The sequence below is a fragment of the Monodelphis domestica genome, chromosome 2 (genome assembly GCF_027887165.1).
Source record: "Monodelphis domestica isolate mMonDom1 chromosome 2, mMonDom1.pri, whole genome shotgun sequence".
Lineage (NCBI taxonomy): Eukaryota > Metazoa > Chordata > Mammalia > Didelphimorphia > Didelphidae > Monodelphis > Monodelphis domestica.
The window spans coordinates 164,739,956-164,755,879 of NC_077228.1; the positions used below are offsets into that span (position 1 = coordinate 164,739,956).

The 15,924-nt window shown below is 44.4% G+C and overlaps 1 protein-coding gene across 1 annotated transcript in view; it reads right to left on the reverse strand.

Moving 5' to 3' along the window:
- Positions 1-15,924, reverse strand: part of LOC100029759 (sodium/potassium-transporting ATPase subunit alpha-2) — a 44,872-nt gene that overhangs the window by 28,477 nt on the left and 471 nt on the right. Inside the window, exons 2-8 of the mRNA XM_001379393.5 lie at positions 11,257-11,361; positions 10,996-11,055; positions 9,625-9,828; positions 8,501-8,614; positions 8,117-8,251; positions 6,362-6,479; positions 1,524-1,792 (exon numbers count right to left, since the gene is read on the reverse strand). Of these exons, the coding sequence (XP_001379430.2) occupies positions 1,524-1,792; positions 6,362-6,479; positions 8,117-8,251; positions 8,501-8,614; positions 9,625-9,828; positions 10,996-11,055; positions 11,257-11,361 (1,005 nt within the window). The remainder of the gene's footprint in view (positions 1-1,523; positions 1,793-6,361; positions 6,480-8,116; positions 8,252-8,500; positions 8,615-9,624; positions 9,829-10,995; positions 11,056-11,256; positions 11,362-15,924) is intronic.

Genomic DNA, 15,924 nt, shown 5'->3' on the forward strand with positions numbered 1-15,924 from the left:
AGGAACATAAAGTAAATTAACAGTTCCCATCTCCCCCAAGTCCCCAGAGCTCCATTGGAATGAATGTATATGTGGGGAAGAGTGATTCTGCCTCTTGACTCCCCCTCTTCAGAATACTTCTTCTCCCCCTTCCCAAACTCAGGTCTTCCTGATATTAGATTTTATAGACTTGGGGATGAATAGTTGCAACTAGTCCTTCCTTCTTCATTCTGTACCTCTGGGACATCTGAGAAGTCTGAAAGGTGTAAGGGGTGTAAGCAGAGACACCCTCCCCTCCCTCTTCAAGGTGGGGACCAAAAAGCTTAGGTCAGGGTGGGGAAGGGGAGGTAATGGGGTGGATATCGTTGCTCTGTCCCCAGGAAGTAAATGCTAGGGTTTATGGGTCTCCCAGGACTCGCATCCCCTCAGATTCTTCTACTTGCTCCTTGTTCCTTCCATAGAGTTAGTACAAACGCTTCCTCTGATTCTGGGACTTGAACCCACAGCTCCCCAAGTCTTAGTTCTTCCCCTTAGACTCCAGCCTTGCCAAATACACTCCCTTGGAAGGCAAAGTCATCTCATGGCTCCTCTAGCATGGTCGCCACATCCCAGCTGCTGAACTGACAGCTAGATTATTGCAGCAGATGGATCTTTCAAGTCAGGCTCCACCTCTACCCCAACATTCATTTGATTATTGAAGGGGGGGGGGGAAGTTGTGTGTGATCATTGCTCAGAGTCTACTTTTTTTTTAAACCCTCACCTTCCATCTTGGAGTCAATACTGTGTATTGGCTCCAAGGCAGAAGAGTGGTAAGGGCTAGGTAATGGGGGTCAAGTGACTTGCCCAGGGTCCCAGCTAGGAAGTGTTTGAGGCCAGATTTGGACCCAGGACCTCCCATCTCTAGGCCTGGCTCTCAATTCACTGAGATACCCAGGTTCCTCCTTTTTATCCTTTTTTTAAGGATGAAAAGTGGAGACTTGGGAACCTGCAGAGAATCTACCCACAGGCATGCAGCTAGTCAGCTGTCAGATCATGATTCTAACTCAGAGCTTTTGACTTGAGTCCCAAAGTGGGCACCACAATGTTTCTCCGTATTTATAGGCATCCACCTCCCAGGGCTGTTATGAGGATCAAATACTCAGCACTGTTCCTAGCCTGGCACATAGTAGGTGTTTAAAGGCTCGTTTCCTTCCAGGAGATTGGGGAGGGGGGAGGTACTAGGCTCTTTACACGTGTCAGGGAACAGTCTCAGAAAGAAAACCATCATATGAAAACCAAATGTCACAGTTGGGATTAGAACCCAGGTCTTTTGACTGAAAGCCCGACATGCTTTTCACACCACCACACCATCCCTCTTCTGTGTAACCATAATTTTCTAGGGAAATGCAAACTCCTGCTACTCTATCCAAGGCTCATGGTTTCTGTTGAAGACTAATCAGCAAAGACTTACAAAGCAATATGAGCACGAGCACTCCTACTCATTAATAAGACAGCACCCCCATTTCTATTGACACTCTTGTCCCTTCCCAGTCCTATCCACTTACAGTGACAGTAGCCAGGAGCCCCTCTGGCACGTTGGCCACAATGATGCCAATGAGGAAGATGACGGCCTCTAGCCAGCTGTAGCCCAGGATGAGAGAGAGAACGAAGAAGGAGACACCGAGGAAGACAGCCACTCCAGTGATCAGTTGGATAAAGTGCTCGATCTCCATGGCAATAGGTGTCCGACCAACCTCCAGACCTGAGGCCAGAGTGGCTATTCGGCCCATCACAGTCCGGTCACCTGTAGCTATTACGATGCCCCTGGCTGTGCCTGCATACAAGAAGAGGGCACCTGGATCAGGCCATGGGCACACTATAGGAGAGATCTTACTGGCTACTAGAGATGTGAAAACCAAGCCAAATGAACATTAGGACTAGAAGGGAGCTTAGAAACCAACTGCTCCAATCCCTTGACAGTTGAAGAAGCCAAGGGGAAATGTCTTCTCTTGGATCAGCCAGTGAATCAGTGGCAGGATTGAGATTAGAACCCAGGTCTTCCTGCCTCCCATTACAGTCATCTTTCCTTTATACCTCCCCAGGTTAGTTGTTGTCTCCCAAGCACAACTAGTTAGTGAGGTCAATTAGATGAGGACTATACTCCAGCCTTGCCTTCTAATCACCCTGCAGAAAGGTGGATACCTCTGGAACCCCTTCCAACTCTGAGACTCTAGGACACTGATATCACCCATCTCCACTCAGATAAATTCCGTATAGCTCTCTCACACATCCCTTAGATGGAATTATAAGGATCTTTGCCTATTCTTCTAAGCAAGAATTTTTTAAAGGAGGGAGGACTATTTTGCCAAGCTTTTCTGAAGAAAACAAGTAAGCACAAACTATGGGAGACGCAATGGGGGACTATGGGAGACACAATGCAAAGAGCAAAATTTTAGTGCATTAACAAAAGATATCAACTGAATCTATAGGAGGGAAAGTGTAGATTGAGAAAAATACAAATTGTGTTAATAAGGGTCATTATAATAATTCTAGCTTCTTCAAGATAAAAGTGTTCAAGACAGAATTATTGAATCTGGGCATATTCTGTATAATGTTTCCTCAACTGATATTTCCTTGGAATAAAATGATTGATTTGTCATCATCCAAAAGTCATGGGCCCAACACTAATGTTGCTCCATCCATCCATTAGTTGCCCTTACATAAAATTTATAATGTATTTCCTTTGGAACTCACTGCCCCACAAATGCATTGTTTTATTTAATATTGTGATTTGCAACTTTAACAATATTTAATATGAATAGAGTTTGTGATACAGTGGAAAGAGAAAATAAAATTAATGTCTGGGTTCATATCCCACTTCTATACCTTACTGTGTGATTTTGGAAATCACTTAAATTTCCTCATCTGTAAAATAAGGGTGTAAAAGGGGACTCAGTGCTTCTAATGTTTCTTCCAAATTTATAACATTAGCTGGCATTTATATAGTTCTTAAAGGTTTTGTGAAGGGCTTTACAAATATCTCAAGATCCAATTGCCTTCCTCCTCCAACCCATTCCTCCTCAACCTAAAATCCCTTCCTAGAATGACCTTTCCTCTGCTCTCTCATCACACTCAAATGGAAAGAATGGAATGGCCACTGAGGTCACAAATTCCTAAAGCCACTAGGTCTGGGGTTGGTCAGATGTCTCCTAGGGCTTTCAGAGAGTGGCTAATCATGACACCACATGTCTGCGAGTTGGGAGCTACTGGAGTTATCTGGATGAATTTCACATCTGATGTCTCTGGAGGAGCTTTGGATTTTAGAGTCAGGAGTACAGCGTGCAATTCCTGGCTCAGCTATTACTTAGAAACTATATTATCTTGAGTAGATGCTTCACTAATTTGGGCATTAATTTCTTCAGGTGTGAAATGAGGAAGTTGGATTAGATGAACCCTCAAATTCTTCTGAATCTTATGATTTTTGATCCCAAGGATAGAATTAACACATTAGCTATCTATTATCTATCTATCTGTCCATATCTATCTATCTGTTCATCTATCTGTTTGTCTTTCTTTGCCTCTCTCTACCTACCTACCTATTATCTATCTATCCATCCATCCATCCATCCATCTACCTATCCATCCATTTATCTATCTATCCATCTATCTATATGTCCATATCTATCTATCTGTCCATCTATCTGTTTGTCTTTCTTTGCCTCTCTCTACCTACCTACCTATTATCTATCTATCCATCCATCCATCCATCTATCTACCTATCCATTCATTTATCTATCATCTATCTATCTATCTATCCATCTATCTATATGTCCATATCTATCTATCTGTCCATCTATCTGTTTGTCTTTCTTTGCCTCTCTACCTACCTACCTATTATCTATCTATCCATCCATCCATCCATCTACCTATCCATCCATTTATCTATCATCTATCTATCTATCTATCTATCCATCTATCTATCTGTCCATCTATCTGTTTGTCTTTCTTTGCCTCTCTCTACCTACCTACCTATTATCTATCTATCCATCCATCCATCCATCCATCTACCTATCCATCCATTTATCTATCATCTATCTATCTATCCATCTATCTATCTGTCCATATCTATCTATCTATCTGTTCATCTATCTGTTTGTCTTTCTTTGCCTCTCTCTACCTACCTACCTATTATCTATCTATCCATCCATCCATCCATCTATCTACCTATCCATTCATTTATCTATCATCTATCTATCTATCTATCTATCTATCTATCTATCTATCTATCTATCCCAGACAATGATTCTTTTTTGTTTAAACCCTTACCTTCTGTCTTAGAATCAATACCCACAGTATTGGTTTCAAGGCAGGATAGAGGTAAGGGCTAGGCAATAGGGGTTAAGTGACTTGCTCAGGGTCACACAGCTAGGAAGTATCTGAGGCTAAATTTGAACCCAGGACCTCCAGTCTTTAGGCATGGCTCTCAATCCACTGAGCCACCTAGTTGCTCCCCAAACACGATTTTTTGGGCAAGAAGAGCAGATAGGGTTTGGCAATTAACTTGAATACCACCTAGGAGTGATACAGAGCTCTTCACCTGGTAGGTAAGAGGTTCCTTATTACAACAGCTGCTCCTTGCCTCAACAACATGATTCTTCTCAACTAGAGCTTCCCTCTGGTCTGGGATTCTGATTAAGCTGGAGAGAGGTAAATAACACTTTTGCTACATCCTCTGAAATAATGGTGAAGATTCAAGGAAAGGAAAGATAATTCTGGGCAAACTCAAGGTCCCCTGGGAGACAAGTTTAGTTCTGGGTCCCTGAGGCTCTGGATCTTGCTTTTAGAGGCTCTTTTAAATGCACTAGAGCCTCAGGGTGAAACTGAGGGGGGTAAGACTCTCTCTGCTCACCTGCCTTCCAGGTGCGCCTTTCCTGCCCCCTGCTGGGTTCAACAACTGAAAGCATCCTGGGTCTTTCCCTGTTTAATCCACCCATCTCTTCTGTAGGTTTAGCTGTCTGTGCTGGGGCAGTGCCAGTCTCACTCTGCTAACCTTTGTTTGGGCTCGCCCTTTGGTCTAGAGAAACTAGATTCTACTCCTGGTCATTGTCCCAGCAAAGATAAGAAGGGAACAGGTGAGAGCATATGGGACCTGGGGCACCAAAAGAGACCAAGTAAATTTAAATATGATTTGTCAGATTCAGAGTCAGAGTGGAGTTTGAAGACTTATTTTATTCCTTACTAGTCATTTTGATTTTCTAGGCCTCAGTTTCCTCATCTGTTAAATGGAAGGGGTTAGACTAGATCAGAGATGTCAAACACACAGCTTACCAGCCTCCCAAATATATAGAGGCAAGTTTAAATGTAATTAAAATTTAAAAATGCAATAAAAGAAAAATAATATTATATTTTTTTAAAAATCAGTATCTCTCCTACAAAGATCTTTATGTGTTGATTGGTGGTACAGTGGGTAGGATGCCAGGCCTAGAGCCGGAAAGACTCATCTTCCTGAGTTCAGATTCAACCTCAGATACATACTGGCTGTGTGACCCTGGGCAAGTCACTTAACCCTGTTTGCCTCAGTTTCCTCATCTATAAAATGAGTTGGAGAAGGAAAAGGCAAACCATGCCAGTATTTCTGCCAAGAAAACTCTAAATGGAATCATAAAAAGTCAAACGTGACTAAAAAATGACTAAACAATAAAACAATTTCTATTTGAATTTGGAGACTAGACAATCCCCCAAGTCCCTCCCAGTTCTATATCTGCATTCAACCTCTAGCTCATTTTTATATTGTACTCTTTAGTTTACAAAGCACTTCTTCTCCATCAGGAAGGTTGGTGAAAGTGTTATCACTCCCATTTTACAGATGGCAAAGCTAAGGAGGCCATGTGGTTTGATGGAAAGAACACTGGCCAGAGTTCTAAGGAGCTGAGTTCAGATCCTTACTTGCTACCCGAATGAGTTAGGCAAGTCATCTTACTTCTCTGGACCTCAGATTCATCACTGAGGGGTAGGACCAGAAGAACTCTGATGCTCTAAACCTTTGACCCCATGATGCTCAGAGAATCTAAGTGACCTGCTCACAATCACATCCTTATTAAGGCAGCAATCGTCCCACTCTGCTCTGCTGCTGTTCTCCCCTCCTTGCCAGCACCCAAAGCCAGCAAGGTGCATTTTTCTCTTGTTTCTCACCTCACAGTTCTACCACTTTTAAAGAATTATCCCAGAGAAGAAGAGAGACAGCATCGCAGCGGAGCCCAGATCTCTATCTGCAAGGCTTCCCTTTCTGCTTATTCCGGGATAAGGACAACCTGGCTGAAGTTGGGATGGGCTCATCTGGGAGATGGTTCATTCTTCCCTGTCAGACATTTCTTTGGGTACCCAATCTGGATCTGCCTCTCACCTTCCACACAGTTGGTGGAGAAGAAGCAGATATTTCGGGTCTCCAAGGGATTCTCATGGGTAAACTCAGGGGAACGGGTCTGTGGTTCCGACTCGCCTGTCAGGGATGAGTTGTCCACCTGAGGATAAAGAGACAGCGTGAAGAAGACTCATCAGATAGATGCACATTTACACGAAGACAAGCTCACATCTCCTTAATCTCAGATACAAAATATCTGAAGACATCAAGAATACTAGGTCTGTAATCAGAAAATCTGTGCTTACATTCCATTTTCCTACACTGCCTCCCTGAGAACAGTCATGGAGAGCTTGATGCCATCTTGGAAGGAAGTCACTAGTGGGGATCCTCTGAGAACTGCGCTTGTTCCCCTATGCTTGGCTTGCACTATTTAATAAGTTGATCAGTGACTTGGATAAATGGCATACTCATAAAATGTACAGATGACACAAAGCTAGGAAGGATAAGCTCATACAAAAGTTGTGGTGGGGTTCCCAAAAAGACTAGATGAGATAAAATGAGGGGCCAAATCTAAGAAGAGGAAATTTCATTAGATGAAATGTAAAATCTTAACATTTGGGTTCAAAGAAAATAATTTTGCAAGTAGAAGCTATGGTAAAAACATTGCAAAAATGATCAGGGGGCTTAGTGGGCTACAAGCTTCATATGAATTCACATTTGTGCTATGAAAACCAAGGAATTGAATGAGATTATCAGCTGAATTAAGAAAGATTCAGAGCCAAAGCCTGATGAGAGATGGCAATGCCACCATGCTATACCTGGAAGGGTGGGTTCAGGTGTCATACCATGATTCAGGAGAACCTCTGGAGAAGAGTAACAAGGATGTAAAGGAGTCTCACAATAACTGTATATAAAGATCATTTTGAGAATCTTACAGGAAAGAAGAGTTAGGAGGAACATGATCTTTGTCTTCAAGAATTCTAAGGACTGTTATATGGAAAAGGAATTAGACTTCTTCTGCTTGGTTCTCCAAGGCAAAACGGAAGAGACAAATTTAGGCTTGATGTAAGGAATACTTACTGACAACTCAAGCTATCCCAAAGTGGAATGGGCTATCCTAGAAGGCAGAATTTTTTTCTTCATTGAGAAGTTCTCAAGCAAGGGTTGTATTACTATTTGTTAGGTATATTATAGAGAGAATTATTTTTCAGGTACAGGTTGGGCTAGATAGTCTCAAAGGTCTTTTCCAGTTCTGAATTGGGTTGTTGGAGTCCTGGACTCCAGATCTGGAGATCAAGAGATCTGGGATGGAATCCTGGACTAAGTGAGCTCAAAGGTTGCTTCCAGCTAGAAATCTATGCTATTCTGGTCTTTGGGTATGACCATGTACGTCCATCTAATGTTACTATTATCTAGCCCATATCTTTCTATATCTACTATGCCATGTTTATTTCACCAGAAAAAAAATTTTTAGATGCTAACATCTCACTTTACTAATGTATTCTAAAGCTTACAAAGCAATTTTCTCACAAGATCTCAATGGAGTAGATCAGACAGTGAACCTCAATCAAGATTTGAACCTATGAGGTAACAGACATCCAATTGGATTTCAAATTCAGGGCATTAATACAGATAGAATAAATAACAGAAGAATAAGATAATCCATAGACACTCTATTGAGAGGAAGGTCAGATGGATATCATTGAACACCAATAGGATGACAGCTGACTAGCTTTGACCAGTTCCTACTTCTACAATCCACCCAACCATACATCAGTCTGGCTCCCACCTACTCACTTTGCAACCATGAGAAGAGATGATCCGGAGGTCAGCTGGGACACGATCTCCACCCTTCACCTCCACCAGGTCTCCTACCACCACTTCCTCTGCATTGATCTGCATTTTCTCACCCTCGCGAACCACCAGAGCTTGCTATGGGATCATAATGGGGGCATCAGCACCACCCAGACCACCATTATATTCCTTTATTTCCTCCCACCCCATTCCTGCTTTTCCATACCCTCGCCCACCTGAGGAGAAAGCAAGGACCCCACGTCTAAAAGATCTTCAGAACTTTATCATGACTAGATGAGACAATAGGGCTTCCCCTCACCAAGTTTCCATAGTGGAGAGCAGGAGAAGCAGGGGAGGGATCAGATAATATCCAACCCTGTCATCTACCTGTGGCACCATATTCTTGAAGGAATCCATGATCTTGGAGCTCTTGGCCTCCTGATAGTAGGAGAAACAGCCAGTGACAATGACCACAGCTGCCAGGACCACACCCAGGTAGAGCTGGAGCAGTAAAAATGTGTTAACTAAGCCATGCAACTCCTACCTGATCCCAGGAAAAGCAGCTGCTTCAGGGTAGGAGCGGATGATTTTGCAGAATATAATTACCTTATGCAAAGCATAAGATTTTTTGTTCTCATGGTGTGTGGGAGCCAGCTTGGGCTTGTGGGAAATTGTTAAATTTTCAGTATAAGTATTTATGTTTTGGAAATCAGAAAATGATATAAATCAGGCTTTGATTTTATTATTTTGTTGATTGTCTAGATGCAAGAAAATGATAGAGAAAATGTTAATGCAAATTCAACTTAAAAATGTGTCATTTGGGGGTAACTAGGTGACTCAGAAGATTGAGAGTGAGGCCTAAAGATGGGTCCTAGGTTCAAATCTGACCTCAGACACTTCCTAGCTGGGTGATCCTGGGCAAGTCACCTAACCGCCTTTTAGCCCTTACCACTCTTCTGCCTTGGACCAATTCATTATATTACATTATATTATATATGCAAGGTGTTATTATTTAAGGCTCTCACTTCTATATCACATCTCCCCCAAAGGATTTACATCCATAATTTAATCTTCATAGCTACCTATTATTATATTCATTTTACAGATGAAACTGAGACTGAAAGGTTAAAATATGCATAAGTTTCACACAGATAAATAAATGTCTGAGGTGGGATTTGAGCCCAGGTCTCTTCCTGATTCCAAGTCCTGTGCTTTACTCACTAAGTATGATGCCTTATTTATTATTATTATTCCCATCTTTTTGCCTTGGCAGCAGTCGTAGGGTTTTCAAGCTGCTGATCACAAGTATATGAGGCATTTTTGTTTTTTTAGCACCAGCTCAGGAGCCAGCCTCCTCTCTAAGTCACAGCTCAGTCAGGTCCCAGCTTCTGTAAATGAAGAATTTTGCTCAAGGATCTAATGCTGGAGATTGAGGATTTAGGGATTCCAAGATAGGGAGGGCTAGAGGGCAGGGCCAACTACACAGGCTAGGAAGCAAATCTCAGGCTCACATTGTCATTGGATGGCTCATCTTCCATGGCTGCCTGGATGCCATAGGCCAGGAAGCAGAGCAGAGCCCCAATCCAGAGCAGGATGGAGAAGCCCCCAAAGAGCTGTCGACAGAATTTGACCCATTCTGGGGTGGTGGGTGGTGGAGTGAGAGCGTTGGGTCCATCCCGGGCCAAGATATCCTGGGCCCGCTGGTTGGTGAGGCCCTGTGGAAAGGTGATGAAAGGAGTAGACTCAATGATCATTAAGGTCCTTTCCTGTTTAATCATTCTATAAGATTCCATGATATATGGACTATATACATTCTATAACATTCCACACAGTGGAGTGAGGTAATGAACTAGGTACCAAGGATGCCAAGATTCTGGGAAATTGTAAAATTTTCAATGTAAGTATTTACATCTTGGAAATTAGAAAATGCTACAAATCAGGTCTTGATTTGTTATTTTGTTAATTTAGTCTAGACTTAAGAAAATGATAGAGAAAACGTTCATGTAAATTTAACTTTAAAAAGTGCGTCTTGCAGGGGCAGTTTTCCCACTTCCTATCTTCTTTGCCCCGATACCTCGAGTTTTCCCCATAGTCCCAATACCTTCTTTTCTTCCCAGCTCTATTCCCTAGTTTAATAACCTCAGAAGGGAAGATCTCCAAGCCCACTGCAGAGGCAGAGCCAGACTTGAGATAGCCAAAGATGGGACCAAAGACCTGCAGGATAGAACTTCCAGGCAAGAGTCTCAAGAGCCCTCTCCTCTCAGCCCTTCTGTTCCTACTCACCAGGAAAGTTGAGGAGAAATCTGTTGTACTCGTAGTCAAGACTGCCCAATTTATCATTTGACAGAATGACAGAATCTGGGTAGATTCTGTAGATTCCAGGACTTGTCCAGTCCAATTCAGATTTAAATAGGAATCCCCCTTACAGCACACCTAATGAGACATCCTTGAGCCTCTGCCAAAAGACTTCCAGTGAGGGAGGATTCTCTATTCCCTAGGAGAATCCATTTTACTTTTTAATCATTTTGATTGTCAAGGTTTTTTTCCCTTTCTTCAAACAAAATTTGCCTCTGAAGCTTCTGCCCCCTCCTCTTCCTTCTGTCATTATGTTTATTAGATTTGTGTTGGAGCGACGGTAGGGTAGAAAGGTCACTGAATCAAGAAGCCCAACGTTTCTAATGGAATGATTTGGGGCAAGTCAATCTCTTTGGGCTTCCATTTCCTTCTTTCTAATTCTCACATTCTGTGCATCCTTCGTAGACCATAACACTGAGAAGACAGAGACCATCTTGTGGCTAGGGGACATTCCCTCAGAGAGTGAGGGAGACCAGGAGCAAAGTAGGGGCTCCTCTTCCTACCCCCAAGGAAATCCCCCAACTCACCTTGGACAGGTCTACCTGGTACTTTCGACCCAACTCATCCAGGGACAGCTTGTGGTCATCCTGAGGAGGAAGCAGGCAGTTACTTTAAGGGAAGAAGGGAATTCAAGGAAGTGGCTTGGAGAGATCTATGGGCATGAAAGGAACCCAAGACTTTTCTAGTAGCCAACCCTGGGAATGACACAGCTTTCCCCACTTGAGGAAAGTCCCATTTCAAGGGGTGGAAAAGACAGAGTAGGTTCTAGGTCAAGAGGTTGTCCTCACCATGGCCACTTCCTTCTTCAATTCATCCAATTCCTTCTCTTTTTGCTTCTTCTTGCCGCCCCCATTTTCTGTGGTGGTGGCGGCAGGCGAATACTCTCGGCCAGTCTAAAATAAGAATTAATTCCATGGAATTAGGAAGAAGAGAGGGCTCTGGGGCTGCTTTCCTTAAGGATAAGGATGCTGTTTCAAAGGCAAGGGATTTTCTAGGGGGCTTTGAAAGAACTGGAGTAGAGTGGAAAGAGTAGAGAATTTGGAGCCAAGAGGGCCTGGATTTGATCCCTGCTTTGCTATCTATTACATATATGACCTTGGGAAAGTAATTTTACCTCTGTGGGTTTTCATTACCAGTTAAAATGAAGGGGTTGTTTGTCCTAGATGATATCGAAGGTACATTCCAGCCCTATTATCCTACAAATTCAATTCAATAAAGGCTTATTAAAGGGGGAGCTAGGTGGCTTTCCAAAATAAAGAGCCAGGTCTGGAGAAAGGGGGTCCTGGGTTCAAATGTGGCCTCAGACTTTGCTTCCTAGCTAAGTGACCCTGGGCAAGTCATTTAACTCCCCCACCCCCTACTACCTAGCTCTTACTGCTTTTCTGCCCTTGAACCAATGCACAGTTTTGATTCTAAGAGGGAAGCTAAGGGTTTTAGAAAAAAAAAATAAAGGCTAACTAAGTATTTAGTATGAACAAAAACAGGGGATAGCTACAAAGTCAAATACAGCTAAGTCCCTGCCTTCAGAAGAGATTGTAATATTTTAGTCTTGAAATCAAGCCTGAAGGAAGTCCTAGGCTGTTTAGGAGAAAAGTAGAAGGTGGCAGGTTAGGAGAACTGTATCTGGCCTTGGGGTTTCTCTGCCCATATGACCAAGATCACCTGGAAATATCTTAGATTTAAAAGGGGGAAGTGAGAATGCTGGAGAAAAGAGAGGCTTTGGGGGAGCCAGGGCTGAATGAGCTTAGGGATTAGGGGACCAAGAGGAGCTGAGTCAGGTTGAGAAGCTTGAAAGAGTAGGCTAGTGATGATATAAGATGGGTGAGAGGCTTGAGGGACGGAGTGGAAGATAGGGAATGGGGACTTTGCAAAGTATATTTTTCTGGGAGCCCTGTTTACCCTGGAAGTCTGCCCTCAGTTGCCATTTTCATCTCCCTTTCTGGGGGCAGGGTGACCCCTGGAGGTCCCTTCAGACCCATGTCCTCATTTTGGCTTAGTTGGTCACATTTCTACCCTCATTTCTATTCATAGACATGAATGGGGTAAGATGCGAGCCCTGATAATCCCTAAATATACGAATTTCCAAATTCAGGATCCATCCTCTAGGAAGCCATTATGGGTCAATCAACAGTCAAATCAATAAGCATTTATTAATTTAAAAAACCCTCATCTTCTGTTTTAGAATTGATATAAAGTATTGGTTTCAAGGCAGAAGAGTGGTAAGATCTAGATAATTGGAGTTAAGTGACTTGCCCAGGGTCACAGAGCCCACTTTTGAACCCAGGACCTCCCATCTCCAGATGTGGCTCTCTATCCACTGGATCACCCAGCTATTCCAAGAAACACTTGTTAATAAGCACTATGTGTCAGGCACTGGGCTAAGAGCAGTGCAGAGCTAAGGTACCTTAGCTAAGATAGTTGAGCTTTAGAATTTGGAATTTAGATTTGGGTCATAGGAGAATCCGCCAGGCTCCTGGGATCCAAAGTGAAAAAGCCTGTGCCCCAGGGTCGGGAACATTTCCCTCCAAAGTGGCCTCAGCCCAAAGATCCACTTTGGCATGTTGCAAGGATTGTGACTCAGCTCCGGTGTGGGCACAAGAACTCACCGGAAAGGGATCCTTTTCACTTCAACCTCCCCCATTCTCTTCTCCCCACCCCCACTCAGGGCACAGTGACCTTGCCGTGAGAAGGCTGGGCTGAGAAGGTTTGGTTGGAAGTCAGGGCTTGTTGGCTTCATCACAGGGCCTGATCAAACCTCACTAAGAGGCCTCCCGGATTGTTGCCACCTCCATGCCTCAGTTTCCCCCTCGGGATTGTGTGGAGGGGTTTGTGACTGGTTTCCCCCTTAGTTCTACCTCTCCCTTTCCCACATTTCCTAAGAGGATTTGTGGGCATCTTTTTAGATTGGACAGATTTTGTAAATAAGAATTTCAATTCTTTGAATTCTGACCCCATACTTTGTGGGAGACAGGTTGCTAGCTGAGGAGGCAAGGGGGGCAGTTGTGCTATAAAGGATTGATTAAGGCAAGAGACCAAACAATTTCTCTACACTGGACAAAGTCTTCAGGGAAAGGTTAGAGTACCTGGGGTGGAGGAACAAGGACCAAGGTTAGGAATTTAATGTATGTTTTGATATAAAAGAAATGATGTGAAAAATGAATTTCAAATGTATTTATTTTCTAAAGAACCACTAGCCTAGAAACTTTTGGCCATAGGATGCAGTCTGCTTTTAGCAGCTCCTCCTTTCCCCCCACCATCCCACTCCATTCCCCAGCAGGCCTTGAGCTTGGGACAGACTGCCCCCTCTCCCCCCTCCTCCTGTCCTGGCAGGCATCTTGGGCTCTGGAGCCAGGAGCCCACAGAGAGCCAGAGCCAGTGGCAGCCTAGGGAAGAAAGGGAGAGAGGAAGGAAGGACCCCTCTGCCTCTTAACCCCCCCTCCCCTTTACCCACTCTCCCCTTCTCAGGGTCCTGAATGTGGAAGGAGAACAGAGAGTTCTTTCTCAGAAAGCCAGAGGCTGGGACAGAGCGGGGGCGGCTGGAAATCAGCCCAATCCCCCTCCCACCCTACCTCCCCACTGCAGCTGGAGAAGGCCCGCATCCCCCTCCCAAGCCTGTTATCCCTCCCCCACCTCCTAGGCCATCCCTCATGGCTATGGGGCAATATGATGAGACCAGCTTAGGGCTAGGGACCAGCAGTCCCTTATGGGACCAATAGGAAGTTGACAATTCTGGACTGGGGAGCAGGACCCTAGAAACCAGAGTCTGGGGAGTCAGTCCTGTCATGGAGAACAGGGTGTCCTTCCTGATGGCCTGGAATCCAAGCTGCAGCCACCCCCATCTCACCCTGAATCCTTCAGCTAAAGCAGTCTGTTTTCCTTCCTTACCTGACTTTTATTACAACCTGTGTCACCAAAGGGAGAGTTTCAGGGTCATTCAGAGACACTTGAATGTTGGGAGATTAAAGCTGGGGCTAGCAAGTGATCTAGAGAATTCTACAATTTCCATAGAACCTATTTCCCTGAAAATAGGCATCCCTTGGTCCTCAGTTAGCATCACCTTCCCAACAGTACCCCTTGGATTGGAAGGAAACTCAGATGTCCTAAGGTGAAAGTGGGAGAGTAACTCTCCTCTTGTCTCCCCCTCCCATGATCCCTAGTACCTGCCCTTCTTCCCATCCTTTAACTCTCTCCCATACTCTTCATACCAAATACTGACAGACTCACCAGGAACTCCTTCCCTCCTCCAGAGATTCATTGGTCCTATCATTACAGAATCCAAAGCCCATCTGAAGGGCTCTGGACTATGGAAACTCCCAAAGATATAGAACATCCCAAAGGCATTTCTTCTGAGACACTAATGTGTGTGCAAGCACACACACACACACACACATACCCCAATGCATGATGGATGACAACTACAGTTGGCCCTTGTCACAAGTTGAGTTTCTTTGACATTTTCACAGATAGATACAAATGTGCATCCTCCCACATATACATGCACATATACACACACTCACACATAGAGATGCATTCATGGACACAGATACAGGGCCACACACTGTGAATCCCTCACCCTCTATTTATAGCTCTCATCCAAGCCCAGGAACCCTGGTGTCCCCACCCCACAGCTTTCTCAGCTGTTGAACTCAGATGTGTCCTGGTCTGACCCTTCATGATTCCCTTGTCCTCTGGGAAGTCTCTCTGCAGGAGACCCTCTCCATTTCTCACCACTGACTCCAGTTTTTCTCTAGAAGACTTCTAGTCTATGCCCTTGCCCAGAAGAAAGGGGTTGGTGGTGCTATGATGTATAAGGGGATAGGGTCAATCCTCCCCAGAAGCTTCCCCCAGTGTCCAAAAGATAGCCCTGCCCCCAGACGCTCTATTATCTGCTCAACAGACATTCCATTCCTTTTGCCCAAGAATGCCAGGGGCAGGGGCGAGGGGGCAGATTGCTCTCACTAACCACTGGGAAAGTCTTTGCTGAGCCTAGCCCTAAGCCCAAGGACAACGCTGCCCAGGACAAGGCAGGGGGCTGTCACTCCTCCCCCCTTCTCTCCCAGCTGTCCCTGGCACTCAGTGCCCAGGGAACTGGGTGTCCAGAGTTGTTTGGCTACCCAGGGAATGAGATGCCGAATCCCTATAGCTTCCGCCCCTCCCAGTCCTCAATAAGCAGGGGTGTTTTCTGCCCTCTCTGACTGGCAGTCCCAAGGGGCTGTCTTTTGGGTCCTGGGAACAAACGGGACCAGATGACCCTTCAGTTGGATACTTAGGGTGGGAGAGAGAAAGCAGCAAGTGAATGGGAATACGGGAGTGTTAGCAAGAGGATTAAAGCGTAAGTTTGAAAAAGTTCAGGGCGGGTCGGAGTGTGGGAGAGGGGATCTATGACTGGAATACGAGTGGAGCTGTGTGAAGCGGCTGGGTTCAAATGTGTGAGTGAGTGAGTATATGTGTGTACC